Source organism: Acyrthosiphon pisum, chromosome A1 (genome assembly GCF_005508785.2).
Source record: "Acyrthosiphon pisum isolate AL4f chromosome A1, pea_aphid_22Mar2018_4r6ur, whole genome shotgun sequence".
NCBI classification, from domain to species: domain Eukaryota; kingdom Metazoa; phylum Arthropoda; class Insecta; order Hemiptera; family Aphididae; genus Acyrthosiphon; species Acyrthosiphon pisum.
The window spans coordinates 18,596,058-18,613,450 of record NC_042494.1 but is presented as its reverse complement, the minus strand read 5'-3'; the positions used below and the strand labels follow the sequence as shown (position 1 = coordinate 18,613,450).

Genomic DNA, 17,393 nt, shown 5'->3' with positions numbered 1-17,393 from the left:
CAATTCACTCAAATTTTTAAACTAACTGAGCTAAACGGGTTCTTCTGACCGTACAGTTTGCTATTTTATGTTACTCACTTGTAAGACGGAGACTATAAATGTCGGTGTGACGTCCTCTTAAGCTATATGTCTATATTATGTAAAAATTGCCGAAGTCGCGTTGCCCATAAAGTAGTCGGAAAAAAAGTTTAACTTTGAATTTTGAGCAATTGTCTATAGCAATTAGGTTTATATCCAAAAATATATCCGATTTATACTCGGAAAACCATTATTTCGACGAACTTTTGATATAATAAAATATATCTTACGAGTATTTAGTATTTACCAATAATTAAATTTTATGAAGAAAACATAGACGCTATTTATTCATTTTTCCTTTATATAATAAACTTAAGCCGAAAATATAAATGCTGTTATTAGTTATTAAATATTTAAATGTATCTTTTAATTAGAACTTATATTACTTAGTATTTTTAATTTAAAAGTAGGCTAGTTACCATAATTTTTTGTAGAAGCTTTAACAGATAATTATAAAAATGTGTATTTTTATTTTTAATATTTTAGTTATGTAGGTATCCCCTCCAAGAAGGTTAAAACGAAAATGGTGCCATGACTTGCTTGTATAATTAATCAAGTAGGTACTAAAATAATAATAAATTAAGTATATTCATAAAAAAAAATAATAAAATAATATATAATACATATTATAGGAATAAAAAAAAAACCGAGCGAAAGTGTCATTAATGGGTGGTTGCTCTCATCAAACGTAACATGTAATATATAATTTATTGTTAACTGTTATTATTATTAATATTAATTTGTTTTGATACCTTATATGCATATTCTGTATCACATTTACCTATTGTGCCTAAGGTATAGATTGTAAATTTCTCTTAAAAAAAAATAAAAGGGTAGATATTAATTTCTTAAATTTATATTTAATGCAAAGTGCTTATAGGTTAGAATTTAATATTTATTTTTCGACAACTTTTTTTGTTAATTATTCATCATAAAAATAATAAGTCTAATGAACGATAATAAGCTGCGATTTATTATTCGAACAGCAGAAAATGATAATAAATATTATGCTACAAACTATTATAAAGATATATTATATTTCTACAATATCTTTTGTAGTAGGTATTCAATTATTAACGCACATATAATATTATGCTGAATATTATTCAATTATTCACACTTTTTTTTTTTCATAATCTTTCCATTTCCAATCGTTAAAGTGTTTTTTTTTCAACTAATTAGATTTAAATATTATTATATACGATGAACTTTGACACTGACATGCAATTTAAAATACTATTTACACGTAAATTATTTAAAACACAATTCGTTCGTGGTCTAACATTATTAAAGCAATAATTTACAGTAGGTAGGTATATACTCCAATTACCAGAATTACCAGAAGCTAGGATAAATCAATTAATTTAATATACCTATACCTATATATATCCAATCAAAATATCATTAAGTATAAGTGTTATTTATGAGTATTTGTGTTAATTGTTTTGTCTAGATATTTTTTCGAGTAAGTATTGTTTAATTTGTATAAATCACTGGTTTGGTTTGTTGAATTGTGGTTATCAGTTTTAAAACATCACGATGTCTGCATTCGTACACCTCATACAATGACTAAACAATATAATTCAGAACGGCGTTTCTCTATATCTCACCCCATCAGCTGCACAAAGATTGCCAAAATGTAATACCTAAACCAACATTTTCGAATTGAACTCGATTCGATCCCAACCATAGAACTTATAAATAGGTATTCATTTTATTTGAAAATTGCGTGTGTGACGGTTGGTACCACATGGCGTTATAGCACTATAATATTATAGAAATAAACGCATTAATACTTATTTTTATATTATACTTTTGAAATTGTCTCTATGTAGTATTAAAATTGTACCTAACTTTTTATTCGTTTTGTAAATAGTACTCCCTTTAATACTAGGTATTGTTATTCATTTTGAAAAAAAAATAATTTTATGTCGTTGTTTTGAAATTGTAGCTACAATATGAAAGTATGCAACTATTATAATAAAAACAAAAAATGGAAATTATTGTTACAGCCGTCTACTGATCTTCGTCAGTAAATTGTTTTGTAAATGTCTGTGTAATATTATTGGTACGAGTGCAATAATTGGTAATATATATTACCTTTTTCTGTCTTCAGTGCAATTTGACCTTACCCTCACTCGTTCACCCACAAGAGCTTATGATATTTTATACTTACCACATTTACCGCACACGCATGACACGAAATAAACACGCTAAATAAAATGGTACAATAATATGGTACAATCCAGCATTCCGCTCAATGTCCTTCCTTGCTATAAGTCTATACAGTGTCAACGCCTGTGGGGCTTTTTCCTCTGACTTATATATACTTATTAGAAGGATGTCACACACCTTATTTATAAATATTATATATATTGTGTAGGTATAAGAGACACGGTTGTGGTATATGCGCAAATATGCTGTTATATAGGTTTGAAAAAACTCCACTCTTGGACGCAGTTAAAATTCTCATTCCTACTTTATAAGAGGGAATATTTTGATATATTAAAATCAAAATGTGAACGAATAAATGTATGAGTTATTCAACTTTGTGTACTAAGGATAATAGACCCACAATAATGGGTTTCGAAGATATAGCTTAGGCTATGGCGATTTGATAATTTTAGTATACTAATTTATGAACATTTATAATTTGTAAAAATGGCCAAAGCATAATAAATACTAGATTCAATATTTCATCTATACTTTATACTTTTTTAAAACCATTTATGAGGACTGTTGTATTTAGCATTAGCATTTCAATAACCGAGAAACTACTCTCGATTGAATATTGAATTAACTACATCGACATTTAAAAAAAAATTATTCACCAAATAATTTACAGTTTGGAAGAGGAGGGGATTCTTATTTGAAAATCAGAAGTTTCTATTACAACGGTATAGTACTCCTTAAGTAGGTAGTACAAAAAAAAAATCAGAATCTGATTAAATTTATTATTAAGGGAAAAATTTGGGATGAGCATGTTTTCTGAATCACCCTGTATACAAACACAGGCGTGAAGGAAAAAAATTCCTTTTGTTCCAGTCGTTGTTCAAAATTAGTTAGTGGCCGTCTACTGAGTGAAATACTTAAATCTATCCATACACGTATTACACGTATACAATATTACGTTATAAGTCATAACCTATAGGTCTTCAATTTTTGTTTCATAAAAAACAAAACCGATAATTTATAAGTTATAACTACGCCTATTCGATGGGAACCGCGCAGGAATATAGATCGTAATATAAAAATCCGGATTATGTGATTTATTCTTCCGCAAAAATATAAATGTAACTGGCTGATTGTACCGACCTTCGTCAGAGACGGCATCGGTTATAATAATTTCACAGCAAATCGTTTTTTTTTTCGTATACAGGATGATCCAACGAGCCTTCCGATCGGGGCACATAGACATCAACTGTGTCGACTCTTTTGGTCGCGGTGCCATCAATCTAGCGATCGAAGCCGAAAATTTGGAAATGCTCGAAATGCTAGTTGTAATGGGCGTGGGACCCAAGGACAACCTGTTGCACGCCATTAATGCTGAGTTCGTCGAGGCTGTAGAGCTCCTTCTCCAATACGAGGAGCTGGTGCACACAGAAGGCGAACCATACGTGAGTAATATTGTGAAACTTATAATTTTATTGAATTTAAGTTGTCATAGTCTATCCGTCAAAAATTTTAAATCGATCTAGGTCAAAATTATTATTTGCGTTTAGAAACATAACCGTAGAATATTCTCAGAACATTTTACGACAACTGTATAAAATATAAATCACATTACACAATCGCGAAATGCATTAAATAATATTCTAATTGCTATGTACATACGATGCACATATTGTAGGTGTTCATAATAATATAATATATTATTATTATATATGTGCAGATGGTTAGGATTTCATGTTATTTATTTGTATAATTATTATAATCAAACTGCAACTATTTATTTATTAGAGACAATTTAACCTTGTCATTATTGCATTTTCGTTCAATTATATATACAATAAAATAAGAACATTGTTGTTATTATTTACAAATATAGTGTTGGTCAAACAATTTATATTTATATAAACATTAATTAGGTACCTATAATGATGTGTATTAATTATTTATAAACGACGTACCCAATTTAAGCACCTTATTACGGTTCTTATTAAGTTCCTTAGGTATTATATTGCCACTATCAGCAAATTAAATTAGAAAAAACATTAAAATGCATTACTTTCTAATTTGCAATAATAAATGCATAGGTACTTAGATTTCGTTTGAATAATTTTCTGACACTATTACTAGTAAGTAATAACTAATAAGTGATAAAATATTTAATAGTAATATCGAAAAAAAATGTATTTTCCTATACATTTGATACCGATGATCCTATAGCTTGTAAATTAAAAAATGTTAAAAAAATATTTATCATCGATTGGCAGCATTATACAGTGTGTAACAGAAAGAACTGACCAAAAAAAAAAATTATGCTACTTAAACTTATGACAAAAATTGATAAAATTATAGGATTAGTAAATAGTTTTAGAAATATTCTCATGTTAGCAAATTTCCAAAAATAATATTTTTAAAAAAGTTATAGCGTTCCAAATTAATTTAATCAAAAAAATTCTGATATTTAAAAAAATTCTAAAAAATAAACTACTTGATTTAGATAAATGTTTTTACCATCCAAATAGTTCTTATAATCAGATTCGAAAATTGGCTATTTTGAATTTATTCAAAAAAATTTAAATCAAATTTAAAATTTTTCATTTTTGGTATTAAAAAATAAAAATAATTTTTTTTTATTACACGTGTAACGTAAGTGGCTATAAATTATGTATCAAAAAAAAAATTTTAAAATATTGATTAAATCAAAAGTTATTCCAAAAGTCAGTTCTATCTGTTAAACCCTGTATTGTAACAATATTTTAGTATTAATAAATGTATTATATTATTATACTCTCACTCTTAATCTGCCTCGAATGACTTCTAAAAATGGTGTAATATTTCGATAGAAATGGATGTTAACGGAGTTATGAAAAAATCACATGCACATTATGACTCATATAGCTTGGCATAAATTATACAATATAAATTATAAATACACATGTATCGGGCCAGTGGCTACCGCACTACACCCACTTCCTTTTAAAAACTCAAATGCATCTGCCTCTTGGACAACTCTGTGGACATCCTTCACGCCACCACGAGTTTGACCAACTGACCAGTTAGACCAGTTTACAATGATATAAAATAGTTGAACCGACGTCCGACAATAATAAGGTGTAATAAATATTGTTCATATATAATAATTATACCTAATATAATATATAGATACAGGTAATATATACTATTACGCCTGTCGATAATATCAAAGTAGATATTTGTCGATACGCTTATATCAGAATTCAGAATATTATGATGGATTGGTTTAATGATAGCGGACACGTATAACAGTTATTATGATTAGTTACTAATCATAGTAATATTTTAATTTAGAGTTGGGAAAAAGTCGATTGGGACACCGCTTATTTCACTCCTGACATCACGCCGCTCATTTTGGCCGCACACAAGAATAATTATGAGATCATCAAAATGTTGCTGGACCGAGGAGCAACCCTTCCGATGCCGCATACAATCAAGTAAACCTATATTATTATTTATTTTATATATCGTGATCGTTTTAAGTGGACGCTCGCCTCATATTTTGTGTTGTTTTTGTTTTACAACATTGTATGACAATATGGGGAATTCGCATTTAGCCAGTTATGCCTAAAAATAATAACTCAGTTTTATTTTTTTAATGTCATGATAAAATTATTGCCCCCCCCCCCCCCACCCACGAATTGGAAATACCTGGGAGGGGGGGTCTCCAGTACCCTGCAAGCTTAAGTACGCCACTGCAGGGTTTAGCTGTTCCGGATTTGTATTGTTAGCTTTAATATTATTGAGCCATGATAAAATACCGATTAAACCAAACTTAAAGGTAAGAACATTATCTGTGTCCCCAGCTTGTTGGGGTATTATGATATTTCAATTTTTAAGCAAATTATAAGTAAGCACCTACTTAAAATATTTAAGTTTAAAAACTAAATTTGTTTTAAAATTAGAATATCGTAAGAATCCAACGAGAGAACTCAAATAATGTTCTTAGGTCTTACCTTTACGATTGATAATAATATGTAATTTACTCTATTAATATTAAATCTAACAACACAAAAGTGGAACCGCTAAAAGCAAATTATCCACTTTGATCAACAGGTGACAATACGTGCGGGCAGTGAAGCTCTTCTCTTAATTGTTATTTTGTATTGACTAATTAAATAGCGTGCTCATTCCGACAACTATCCGATGTATTTTTTTTTTATTCTTTCTCCCTTTTTGTCTTCTGTTACCTTACTGCTAATATATTATATTCTACAATCAAACTATTTTTTTCCTAGATAAATTCTCTTATCTTCAATTATCCATGTCTTTATATAATTGTTTGAACTACATCTCATGCCCACCACACAATGACTACATATATTGTACGATTACATCATGAATACTATAATCTCGGCGTTGTCGGTAAGGTAACCGTTAAATATTATACACATACAGAGTGGCTGGTCAATAACTGCAGACTAGGTCATATTATTTTGAGAGTTAAGGGTACGTTAAACTTCAACGTAACATTTTTTTATCGTCGTAAGATTCGAGATACTCGACCATGGTTAGTGAAATGACTTGAATTATAGAGAAACTTCATTTGATCATCATTCGTATGAGCTTAACTGTTATATGTACACGCGTGCAGGCGTGGTTGTGAAGAAATTGTCACCAACAAATTATGTACTTACACGTTTTTTACCACATAATTTTTCATCCTAGTTTCGATCAGATATTCAGATTACGTTGATTATAATATACACCTATATCTGCAGAATTACATATGAGCTTTGACATTATTCATGCCATCGGCTGGTCAATTACACCATATCAATTACATATTTTACTAAAACATAGATGTATAATATATGTAGTGCGTACATTTTCCATAAAATTTCGAAAGTATAATTTTTATATAGTTTCGAGTATAATAAAGCCATTACATTCAATTATACATGTTACATGTGTTGTTGTATAGGTATAGAGTGTGCATCATATAGCGATGGTTATACGATTCAAAGGTCAAACTACTATAAGAGCGAATGAAAGTTACCTACTATTTGAATTTCTAACGTGTTAAGTACCTTGGTAATTAATAATAATTATATTGTACGTGAGTTAAAAATTGAAATGGCGTACCTATATAATTTATCAACTAAATATTATATAGTTTCTCGAAAATTGGAAAACAATTATCTTTTAATTCACATGGTAACTATACAGAGTGATTCAATACGCATACTCGACCCCCTTCTTATCTTTAATAATGTAACCACCTGATCAAAATTTGATTTTTTAAGACCTCGCTTTAAAATTCTTGAAGTTTTTTGTTCCACTTAAGAAGTGCACTCTAGGGATAAATACTATTCTGATTTTCAAATATTAACCCACTTTTATTGTAAATTATATAATTGTTATTTTGATACATCGAAATGTTCACAAAAATTATCCATTAAATAATTCATCGTAGAACATGGAGGTTCGCATTTTAAAAACAGAAAATTGTATCTTGCGCTGGGCACTCCTTAAGTAGTACAAAAAATCTCAATATTTTAAAAACATGGTCTGTAAGCAGGTATATTTAAAAATTCCAAAATCAGATTTTGAAAACTGCATTATTAAAGAAAAAAAGGGTGTTAATATGATTGGTGAATCACCCTGTATGTTATTTTGCAATAACTCAAAGAAAACTTCTTTAATGTTTTACATTGATCTGTATAATATCGATTACAATATTTTATTTTATTTTACATTTTAATGTATTAATTATTTAATGTTTTGCGTGAGGTACCTATATATTTTCTGGTTTTCTGATATATTAAATAATTATTATTTTCGTAAATAACGTAAGCAATGAATATTTTATTGTTTATGTCCGTACCGAATTTCACCGTAATACGAGTAAAATAATAATATTATAGTGTCGAATTAACGAACGTTAGTTCGAAAGGTATACGTTAGTTAATAATTTTAATTAAAAACCAAACAACTGGATCACACCCAATGCCATAGGTTCCTTCCTTGAAATGTATACTAATTATAAGTACGACCCGTTCGTCAAAATAAGAGTTATATAATATTTATCAATTTTTTTTCTATTTTATCTATCAGCTCGTTTCTAATATTTATTACGTTTAAATTGTTATTATTATATACACGCGCTACATCACCAATTTAAATATCTATAATATTAGTACCTACTCATATAATTAATGTATACACTACACATGTATGTTATCGCTTTCACATACGTCATTACTAGGACTCAAAAGAAGATGACTTTTAATATTTTTAACATCTCAGACAATGATTTTCTAGCTAAAAAATGTATTTAATATTATTTGAATCTAAACAACTATTTTTTAATTTTCGAAATTTTAAGCAAATTTGTTTGTAATTTTATGTTATTTTTAAACAATTTATAGAAAAATCATGACTTTTTTTCGTTTATTATTTATATCGAACTTAACAATTCAAAAAATTCAAAAATTAAATAATTTTAATGGCATTTTAAAATTATTCATCAAAAAAAATATTTTAGTTTTCAAACTTAACAAATAAATATTCATAATTATAACATAAATCTAGAATTATATTATTAATTTCATTGTATTTTATTGTTTAATGTAAATATATTTTGATTTATAAATATTTAAATGCATTAAAATAAAATAAAAAAAGAGTTTTTATAGCTTTTAAATTTGTAGCTCATTGTTTACTAGTTTTTAGCTCATAAACACCCGAACCCTGACAGTCAGTCATTGCTCATAAGTTATAACCAAGTATTACCGCAGCTACTAACACGAGTCCGAAGTATATATACAGCTTTAATGTTTATATACTACATCATGTTTTTATGCATAAACCTATTTTAAGATTATAATATTAATTATAATTTACATTAATATTACGTTATACTACGTTGTATTATAATATTATTTTAACGGTTATAAAAAAAAAAAAAAAAAAACGATGATAATAATTACGTTTTATTCAGGTGTGGGTGCGAGAAATGTATTACATCTTCGAAAACGGATTCGTTGCGATACTCGATGTGTCGAGTGAACGAATACAGAGCGCTGGCCAGTCCGTCACTGATCGCACTTTCGTCAGCTGATCCAATACTCACCGCGTTCCAGCTGTCGTGGGAGCTAAGAAGATTGGCCAGAATCGAAAAAGAATTCAAAAACGAATACTTGGTAAACGCATTTCCTGAAATAGCAAGCGCAGTGATATTATATTGTTCGATTTCACGGGCGAGTGAAACTGCACACCAAACGACTTTTCGTTATCGCTGCTAGACGCCAACGTTTTCTTTTTTTTTTTTTACATTCTGAGCTGAGCGATGGACGTGTTGATCTTACAACGAGCCTTGTGTGTTTTTTTTGTGGATGTGTATACGATGTAATGTGTATAGTAGAAAAATTGAATTTGATTTTCAACTTCAATATTATATCTTCTGATCGGAAAGTGCATCTAGTTGGTACTTTTGGGAGGTCGAAATAATTGGGAAAAACAAAACAAGTTTTAAGGAAATACGAGAATTTTTAAGCAACGCTTGTTTTCAACTTGGATTTCCTTAGTAATTATTGTAATTTAATAACAAATAAACCGTAGATACTTACAATTTTCACCAAATTTGTGTATATTATCAATCAGTCAATGACATTTTCAAATCGTTCATAAAAATATATGCAACTGTCTATATTTTATAACACGATCCTAATCACACCGTTCTATGATAAGTCGGCGGCGTTAAAAAGTTAATAACAATAATGTACTTATGATATACCTGCATATTATATTCTATATTATAGGTCATAAATTCAATGTTTTCGGCAAAAATTAAATCAACCTAGGTTTAATAATTAATAGATACTAATAAAGTCAATTTATTACTATAATTATATCAATATAAAGACATATAAAGTTTATTTAGTAATATAAGTTACTTAGAATCGTTTAACATAATATGAAAATATGAAATGATTTACCAATGAATTCAAATTTAATACACTTTACATTTCAGTGAATTATGCTCAATAACGAGTGTACTGTAGTTCATCAGCTTAGTGGTTATCTACTTTTCCATTCTTTTTATTTTTAGATTTAAAGTTTTGTATTTTTTTTTCGTTTTTTTCAACACATTATTTTCATTTTATAAATAATTATGAGATTATTAAACGGATTATAATATTTATAGGAATACTCAAATAAACATTTTTTTTTTAATCTTCTATTGTGTCTATAAAATTAATATGCTTATAATATATAGCTCTCAATCCAGACTAAAGAGGTTATCGTTGAATTGAAGTGATAAAAAATACAATTTATTTCAAATTTCGTATTAATACCTACAAACTTACTAAAATGGTAAACCTCTTAGTCTTAGGAAGCTAAAGTTTAAATCATCATCATGAATGGTCACGTCTAAATAGAGCAGAATACGAATTAAGATTGTATGAATATTCTTATATATTATGATAAAATAAAATAAAAATATTCATGCGGATATAGCTAACTATACGAGAATCTGATTGAAAATACAGTTGATATATTTCATAATTTTAACAAAAATTACGTTTATATAGGTTATACGCGTTTATATTTGTTAATACTGTAATAAGGATTAATCAAATCAAATCAGTACCTATTTATTATATATATTATAATATTATACAATGTATTCATAGGTAAAAAAAAAAAACAGTATTTATAAATGGAGTTAATTATATTATGTAACCACGGTTTAACCTGTACCACATTTTTTACTTCCCTGCAATTATCTTACATTTTTTACTTCTAAAATTTTCTGAAAATGTTGATGCCTCATTTTAGACAAACAGCAACTTTACATTCATTATAGTAATTAATAAGTGTAATAATTTAAAAATATTTTAAATAATCATTTTTTTTTCATGCAATACATATTTAGGAACTCCGACAACAATGCGAACAATTCGCTGTTGACCTGCTTCGGCAAACGCGAAGCTCCTACGAACTAGATGTGATTTTAAAGCATGACTCAGAAAATGCGCCTAGCATAGGTTCCATGAAACTAAGACTCGTCGAACTTGCCATAAAATATAAACAAAAAAACGTAAGTTCGTAATTGTCAAAAATCGTTCAAATATTTTGCGAGTTTAATATTATATTTAATACATAGTGGTGTAGCCAAAAGGGTTTTGGGTATTAACCCCCCCCCCCCCCACACACACACACACACCAATTTCATAATCCTGGCTACGCCACTGATAATACATTACCTATAATATGTATCTATCGTATTACTACAAACGTTTCAGGATCAATAAATATAATATTATTATTGATACTATTTTGAAGATAATATTATATTATTATCTCAAGCAAGAACATATTTTGATTTGTCTTACAGTTTGTAGCACATCCGTATATACAACAACTTTTGGCAACCGTCTGGTACGAGGGTCTTCCAGGATTTCGTCGTTTACGACTTTACAAGCAAATAATTGAAATCATCAAAATCGTCTACTTTTTTCCGTTCTACTGTCTCGTGTACTTATACGCACCCGGCGCTCAGATTGGAAAAGTAATGGAAAGACCGTTTATGAAATTTTTAATTCATTCATCTTCTTATCTTTCATATTTAGGTAAGTAAATATTATATATCATATATTATTCATATAACGATATTAAAAGCTGATATCAGCCGGTTTAAAGTTATACATTTAGAATTTTCAGATAACACGACAATACGTCGTAGGTACTACGCTCGTTCTCATATAGTTACCATGCATTAAAATTTTTTGAAATTTTTTATTTTTGAACAATACTGCGGTGAATTTTCCCGTATGCGATAAGTCCTCTATGTTTCCAATCACAATATTTGCGGTGGTTTAGAATGTACTTTGAAAATTTCACCACACTTATCAAATTCATAACTATTTTTCACCGTATAGCATTGGCGCAAATAGCGTTTGAGATTTGGGGGGGGCTAATAGGGCTAATAGGGCCTTACTTTAATAATATTGAATAAGCTGTTTAAAACAAAATGTAGGAAATGTTTGGGGGGCTATGGACATTTTTGGGGGGGATTAGCCCCTAAAGCCCCCCCTATTTTCGCCTATGCCGTATAGTAATATTCTAGGTTTTGCTTTTTAATTATTCTATGTTTTTAATTTAGCTCATATTAAACACTCGTTTAAAGTTTTTCTTTTACCACTATTTGTACATTATATCAGGTTATTGATTGCCGAATTATTGGTTTTTTTCGTTAAACGGATTTAACGTTTTGACGATCGGAGAATTGTTGTAGAAATGACGTCTTAGGTGCTTGCCCTAGCTCAGCTGTCATCATATGTCGCACCACTCTTGTTATATCACACGAATAGTCTTTAAATCAACAATTAACAACTGATTTAATGTTCGTTGTTTTAAGACTATAAAAATGTTCGTTTGTATTTAAAAATGTCTATACCACGATGCCTATATGTATTATATAATTATAATGAACTGAATGCTTTTATGCATAAAATGTCGTCTGTATACTATTGAGGTTACTAACGGTTTTGCGGTCATTATAAGTAAAATATATATTATACAGAGTGCAGACACATAACTTAGGAGATATACCGGTCGACGTTACATATCACCTTACAATGCCAATACTTAATGCTAATTGACTTGGTTAATGAATGTACGAGTTGTTCTTCATTCCGTCTACATATACCTACCTACTTATGTGGGTAATTATTTTAATAATATTATAGCAACAGAACTGGTCAACGACCTATTTATCATATTATATTATTGTCCTATGACGTATTTATTATTGTTTCGTGACTGTTTTGTAAATATAATATCAAATAATAAACTAATATTTTTTTAATTATTAAGGTAAATGGGTATCATTATTACCCATGCATGTATACATATATCTGCTATTTAAATATAATATTTTATTATGTTTACGTTTTAAACCAATGAATTGATAATAATTATCAAAATTGATAAAAAATAAATAAATAAATAACCAACACTTTTGATACACAAATAGTTACGATGTGCATTATATCACAGATACAATATTTATTGACAAAATGTTTTTTTTTAAAAAACAACAGAACAATAAACATTGAGAAATTCATTATACCTTCGGATAATTAATTATACCTAGTTCAGTGGTTTTTGACCTTATTGGACTCGCAAAACACAACCCATTTTAGTTTTTATACCTTATTCGTGACCCATGTTCCTTGTTTATTTGTGTATATATTTAAATTTTAGATTCTGAGCGAAGCGATGGAATGTATTGTATTTACTATTTACAATGATATGTGTTTTTTTCTGTCTATCATCAACATTTGAGGTAATAAAAATGTTCCAATTCATCAGCATCTTTTCTGATAGAAAATTGAATCTATTTGGTAGGTACTTTTAAGAGGTCACATTTGAAAATTCTCCGCTCATAATCGTTTTTCGTATGTAAATTTAATTCAAATGTAACACATCCATTACAACGGCATACTCGACAACTACTGCACAGCAGTGCGGTACCCACTTGTCTACCTTTTTTTTTTTTAAATTAATTTATTGTGTTATTATTATTAAGTTTATTTGATTTGTTCATACAATATTATTGAAGAGAATATACGTTTACAATGCATATACATTTTTTACCTATCAAAACCACGTAGCACCCCAATTTTGGGTCGTGACCCACCGGTTGATGATAACTGACCTAGTTCATACCTATATATGGGCTATGGCATTAAAGCATGTAATTACCTAATACATATTTACTAGATACGAACAATGACAACCCAGTGGCGCTAATATATTTTATAGTTTAACTATAATAGTACATTACGTCACTCGATTGTCGTTGTGCTCGGCTCGTAGCAGTCAGCGTAAAACAAACACGTACAATTATAATAATAATTGTTATTATTACCTACATATTATTATTTAATTTAAAGGCATCATGCCCAATATATAATCAATAGAACATTTAAGAAAATAAAATAAAATAACAAAACTCGTACAATTTCATTCATAACAAGCTACAGAATCAGAAATGAAGAATATATCTACATATAGTATTACAAATAATAAAAAAATAAACTAATAAAATAAACAGTTTATAATATAATTCGGGCAAAGATAAAAATTTAAAAAAAAAATTATCATGCGGTTTATATAATTCGGACAATGATAAAAATTTAGAAAAAATATCACGTGGCTTATATAATTTGGGAAACGATAAAAATTAAAAATAAATTATCATACGGTTAGGATAGGTATTTAAATTTTCAATATTTCATTATTTTCCGTCATGAGCACAACTATATTATATAAGACCTGCAATCTATATTTTATAATGTATATCCATAAAGGAAGTCATATTTGTGTATAATTTTTTTTTTATCACGATATGATTACTTTTGTTATTTTAGTAAAATAAAAAAAAACGCAACAAAAGTCACGACTAATAATATCTACGGACGCGGAAGATTTACGTATAATATTGTTGCTCACGTGGATAACGCTCGAAAATTCTAGAACGTTCGATTGCAAAATAATGGTTATTGTATAATATTTTTTTTTTGGTGGTGGTGGAAGCATTCGTGCAGCAGTTGATCATCTGCAGTAAAGTGATCTAATAATTGTATAAATAATTAACCGAAACCAATATATTATATATTTATGTGAAATACACGCATGTATCTGCAGTAATATGTTGTTCAATATGATCACTTAATAATAGTCATTAACAATATAATACTGTAGAACCTACGTGTAAAAATTATAATATTTACAAAAAAATCAATGTATTAGGTACTATCGTAAAAAAATGCATACCTAGGTAAACATGTTTGACAGGATCTCAAGTAGACATTATAGCGAATGCAGATCAGTCTTCTGAAAAATGATCGCATTATTAGGTCGATGGAAATAAAATACATACAGATGAGCATAAATTGTTTACTGTTCCCACGGGCAACGCGGATTAGGCGGCGAAAATAAGGGGGGGATTTAGGGGCTAAGCCCACCAAAAAATGTCCATAGCCCCCAAACATTTCCTACATTTTGTTTTAAGCTTATCCAATATTATCAAAGTAAGGCTTTAGCCCCCCCCCCCCCAAATCCCAAACGATATTTGCGATTATAGCGGGAACGCTCCACTATTTCTTTTGCACAAAGTTACACGCACCAATAATTATATTAAGAAATTTCAATATAAATGTACAATATGTCTATATTATAGTTTTTACAACTTTTTATTACAAAACGTGCTCAATCCCTGCACGCTCCCACTGCTCGCAGTAAATAACTATTCAATGATGTTTCATTACAACATTACAACATATAAGTATTACATTAATTATTTCCAAATACCAATAATAATCAGGAAGGAAAAATGTGAACGCATTTAAAAAAAAAAGATAAAAGTGAGTTGTGGTGCTGGCCACTATGTGTTATAATAACAATAATAATATAATACATGATTTTAATTGCAACCCGTACCATGTATCGTATATTCGTATTATATAGATGACTAACTGCCCGACCTTCCTCTGGAAGAAATTATTTTTTTATAATTTAATTTAAAAACATATGACTATTTTTTGGCTATACAAATAATATAATATAATTACATATTGTAGTTATTGTTGTTGCTAATTTCTGTAAATTATATATCCTAAATTTTGAATTCAACCACTGGAGTCTTTAATTTTTATTATTTTTATTATAGAATAGATATAAGGTAAAAAAAAATGTAACAATAAATTATTTGTTCGATGAATAATATATATTTTAAATGAAAAAATGCAAGTGCAAACAAATAAATAATTAATAATAATAATAACAATAATAAATAATTAAACAAACAAACCGGTTTCCTTCGTCTCCAAAATCAAGTTAGATTCTTATATATATAGATTATGCACGGCACTTGTTATACGTTTGAAATTCGTTTAGTGTTTTTAAACTTGAAAAATAAAAATAAAATATACATTTGATATTATACATCATCCGTGTAACCATCGACATTACGTTTTACCTACACTTATTTTGTTTTTCTATAGGTCTATTGGTACTGGTGTCGCAGAGGGCCGAAACGCAATTTATAGAGCTCTTCGGGTCCGAGTCTATGAACAAAAGTCTGCAATTGCGACAACTCCGTCAACGCGGCAACGGGCCGTCGTACATAGAGATGTTGATCTTGCATTTTGTCATCGGTAAGACGAACGAATACTTGCATATTCACATATTGTATAATACTAGCCATAAAGGACTAGTACGCAGCCTTGGACGAAATTTCTGATTATTATTTTTGACATAACATCTGCAAGTATAAGTTGTGAACACGGGTTTTGATTTAAACAAAATGATCGCGGACGTGAAATCGTGTATTCATTGAGACCTTTTTTATCTTAAGAGAGAAGATACGTCATAGATACACGTACCATACATATTGGGCATTTTGGTTGTAATATAACATGTCTATATCTGTGTTGTATGTAGGTACTTACCTACACTTATTTACTTGAGTATACTTGACGATAACGCGCCTAGATATCATGCCAACGATACTCCTTGCCGTTTTCGTAATATTTATATACTTGGGTGGGGTTTCTTATTATTGCCGCAGGATACATCTGGCAGGAGATACTGGACGTGCGCAGGGACGGTCTGAAGAGATACCTGGCGCACAACGCGTGGAATTACGTGGAATTCGCCAGGAACAAGATGTACGTGACGGTGATCGCGCTGCGAGTTTACGCTTACGTGACGGAAAACTCGCAAATACTGTCCGACCCATCATCGGCGTTCATTCCCAGGGAGAAATGGGAAACTTTCGACCCACAACTCGTGGCCGACGCCCTGTTTGCCGCCTCCAACATACTGAGGTGAGTGTTTTCTCCGCGAGTTCGTCAACACTGCTGCTTAATCAGTGGTGGTCAAACGGCTGAGGGGGATAAATCCCCCCCATGAATTTTTTTTTCAATATTTATAACAATTTATAATTAAGTATATTCTATAATGCATTAAATTTTGTTCTATTTTTTTTTTCTAAAAACAAATTATAAAATATTGTAAAATTTCGACAGAATGTCAGAATATGTTTATACGTGTTTATATGACACGACTATAATTATTTATCTAGAACTCATATATTC

At 29.2% G+C, this 17,393-nt stretch overlaps 1 protein-coding gene across 2 annotated transcripts in view; it reads left to right on the top strand.

Moving 5' to 3' along the window:
* Positions 1 to 17,393, top strand: part of LOC100164556 (transient-receptor-potential-like protein) — an 80,275-nt gene that overhangs the window by 28,956 nt on the left and 33,926 nt on the right. For both annotated transcript variants that reach the window (XM_029486771.1, XM_029486772.1), the window contains exons 2-8: positions 3,458 to 3,695; positions 5,575 to 5,717; positions 9,224 to 9,425; positions 11,162 to 11,326; positions 11,624 to 11,858; positions 16,299 to 16,451; positions 16,865 to 17,123. In XM_029486771.1, the coding sequence (XP_029342631.1) occupies positions 3,458 to 3,695; positions 5,575 to 5,717; positions 9,224 to 9,425; positions 11,162 to 11,326; positions 11,624 to 11,858; positions 16,299 to 16,451; positions 16,865 to 17,123 (1,395 nt within the window). The remainder of the gene's footprint in view (positions 1 to 3,457; positions 3,696 to 5,574; positions 5,718 to 9,223; positions 9,426 to 11,161; positions 11,327 to 11,623; positions 11,859 to 16,298; positions 16,452 to 16,864; positions 17,124 to 17,393) is intronic.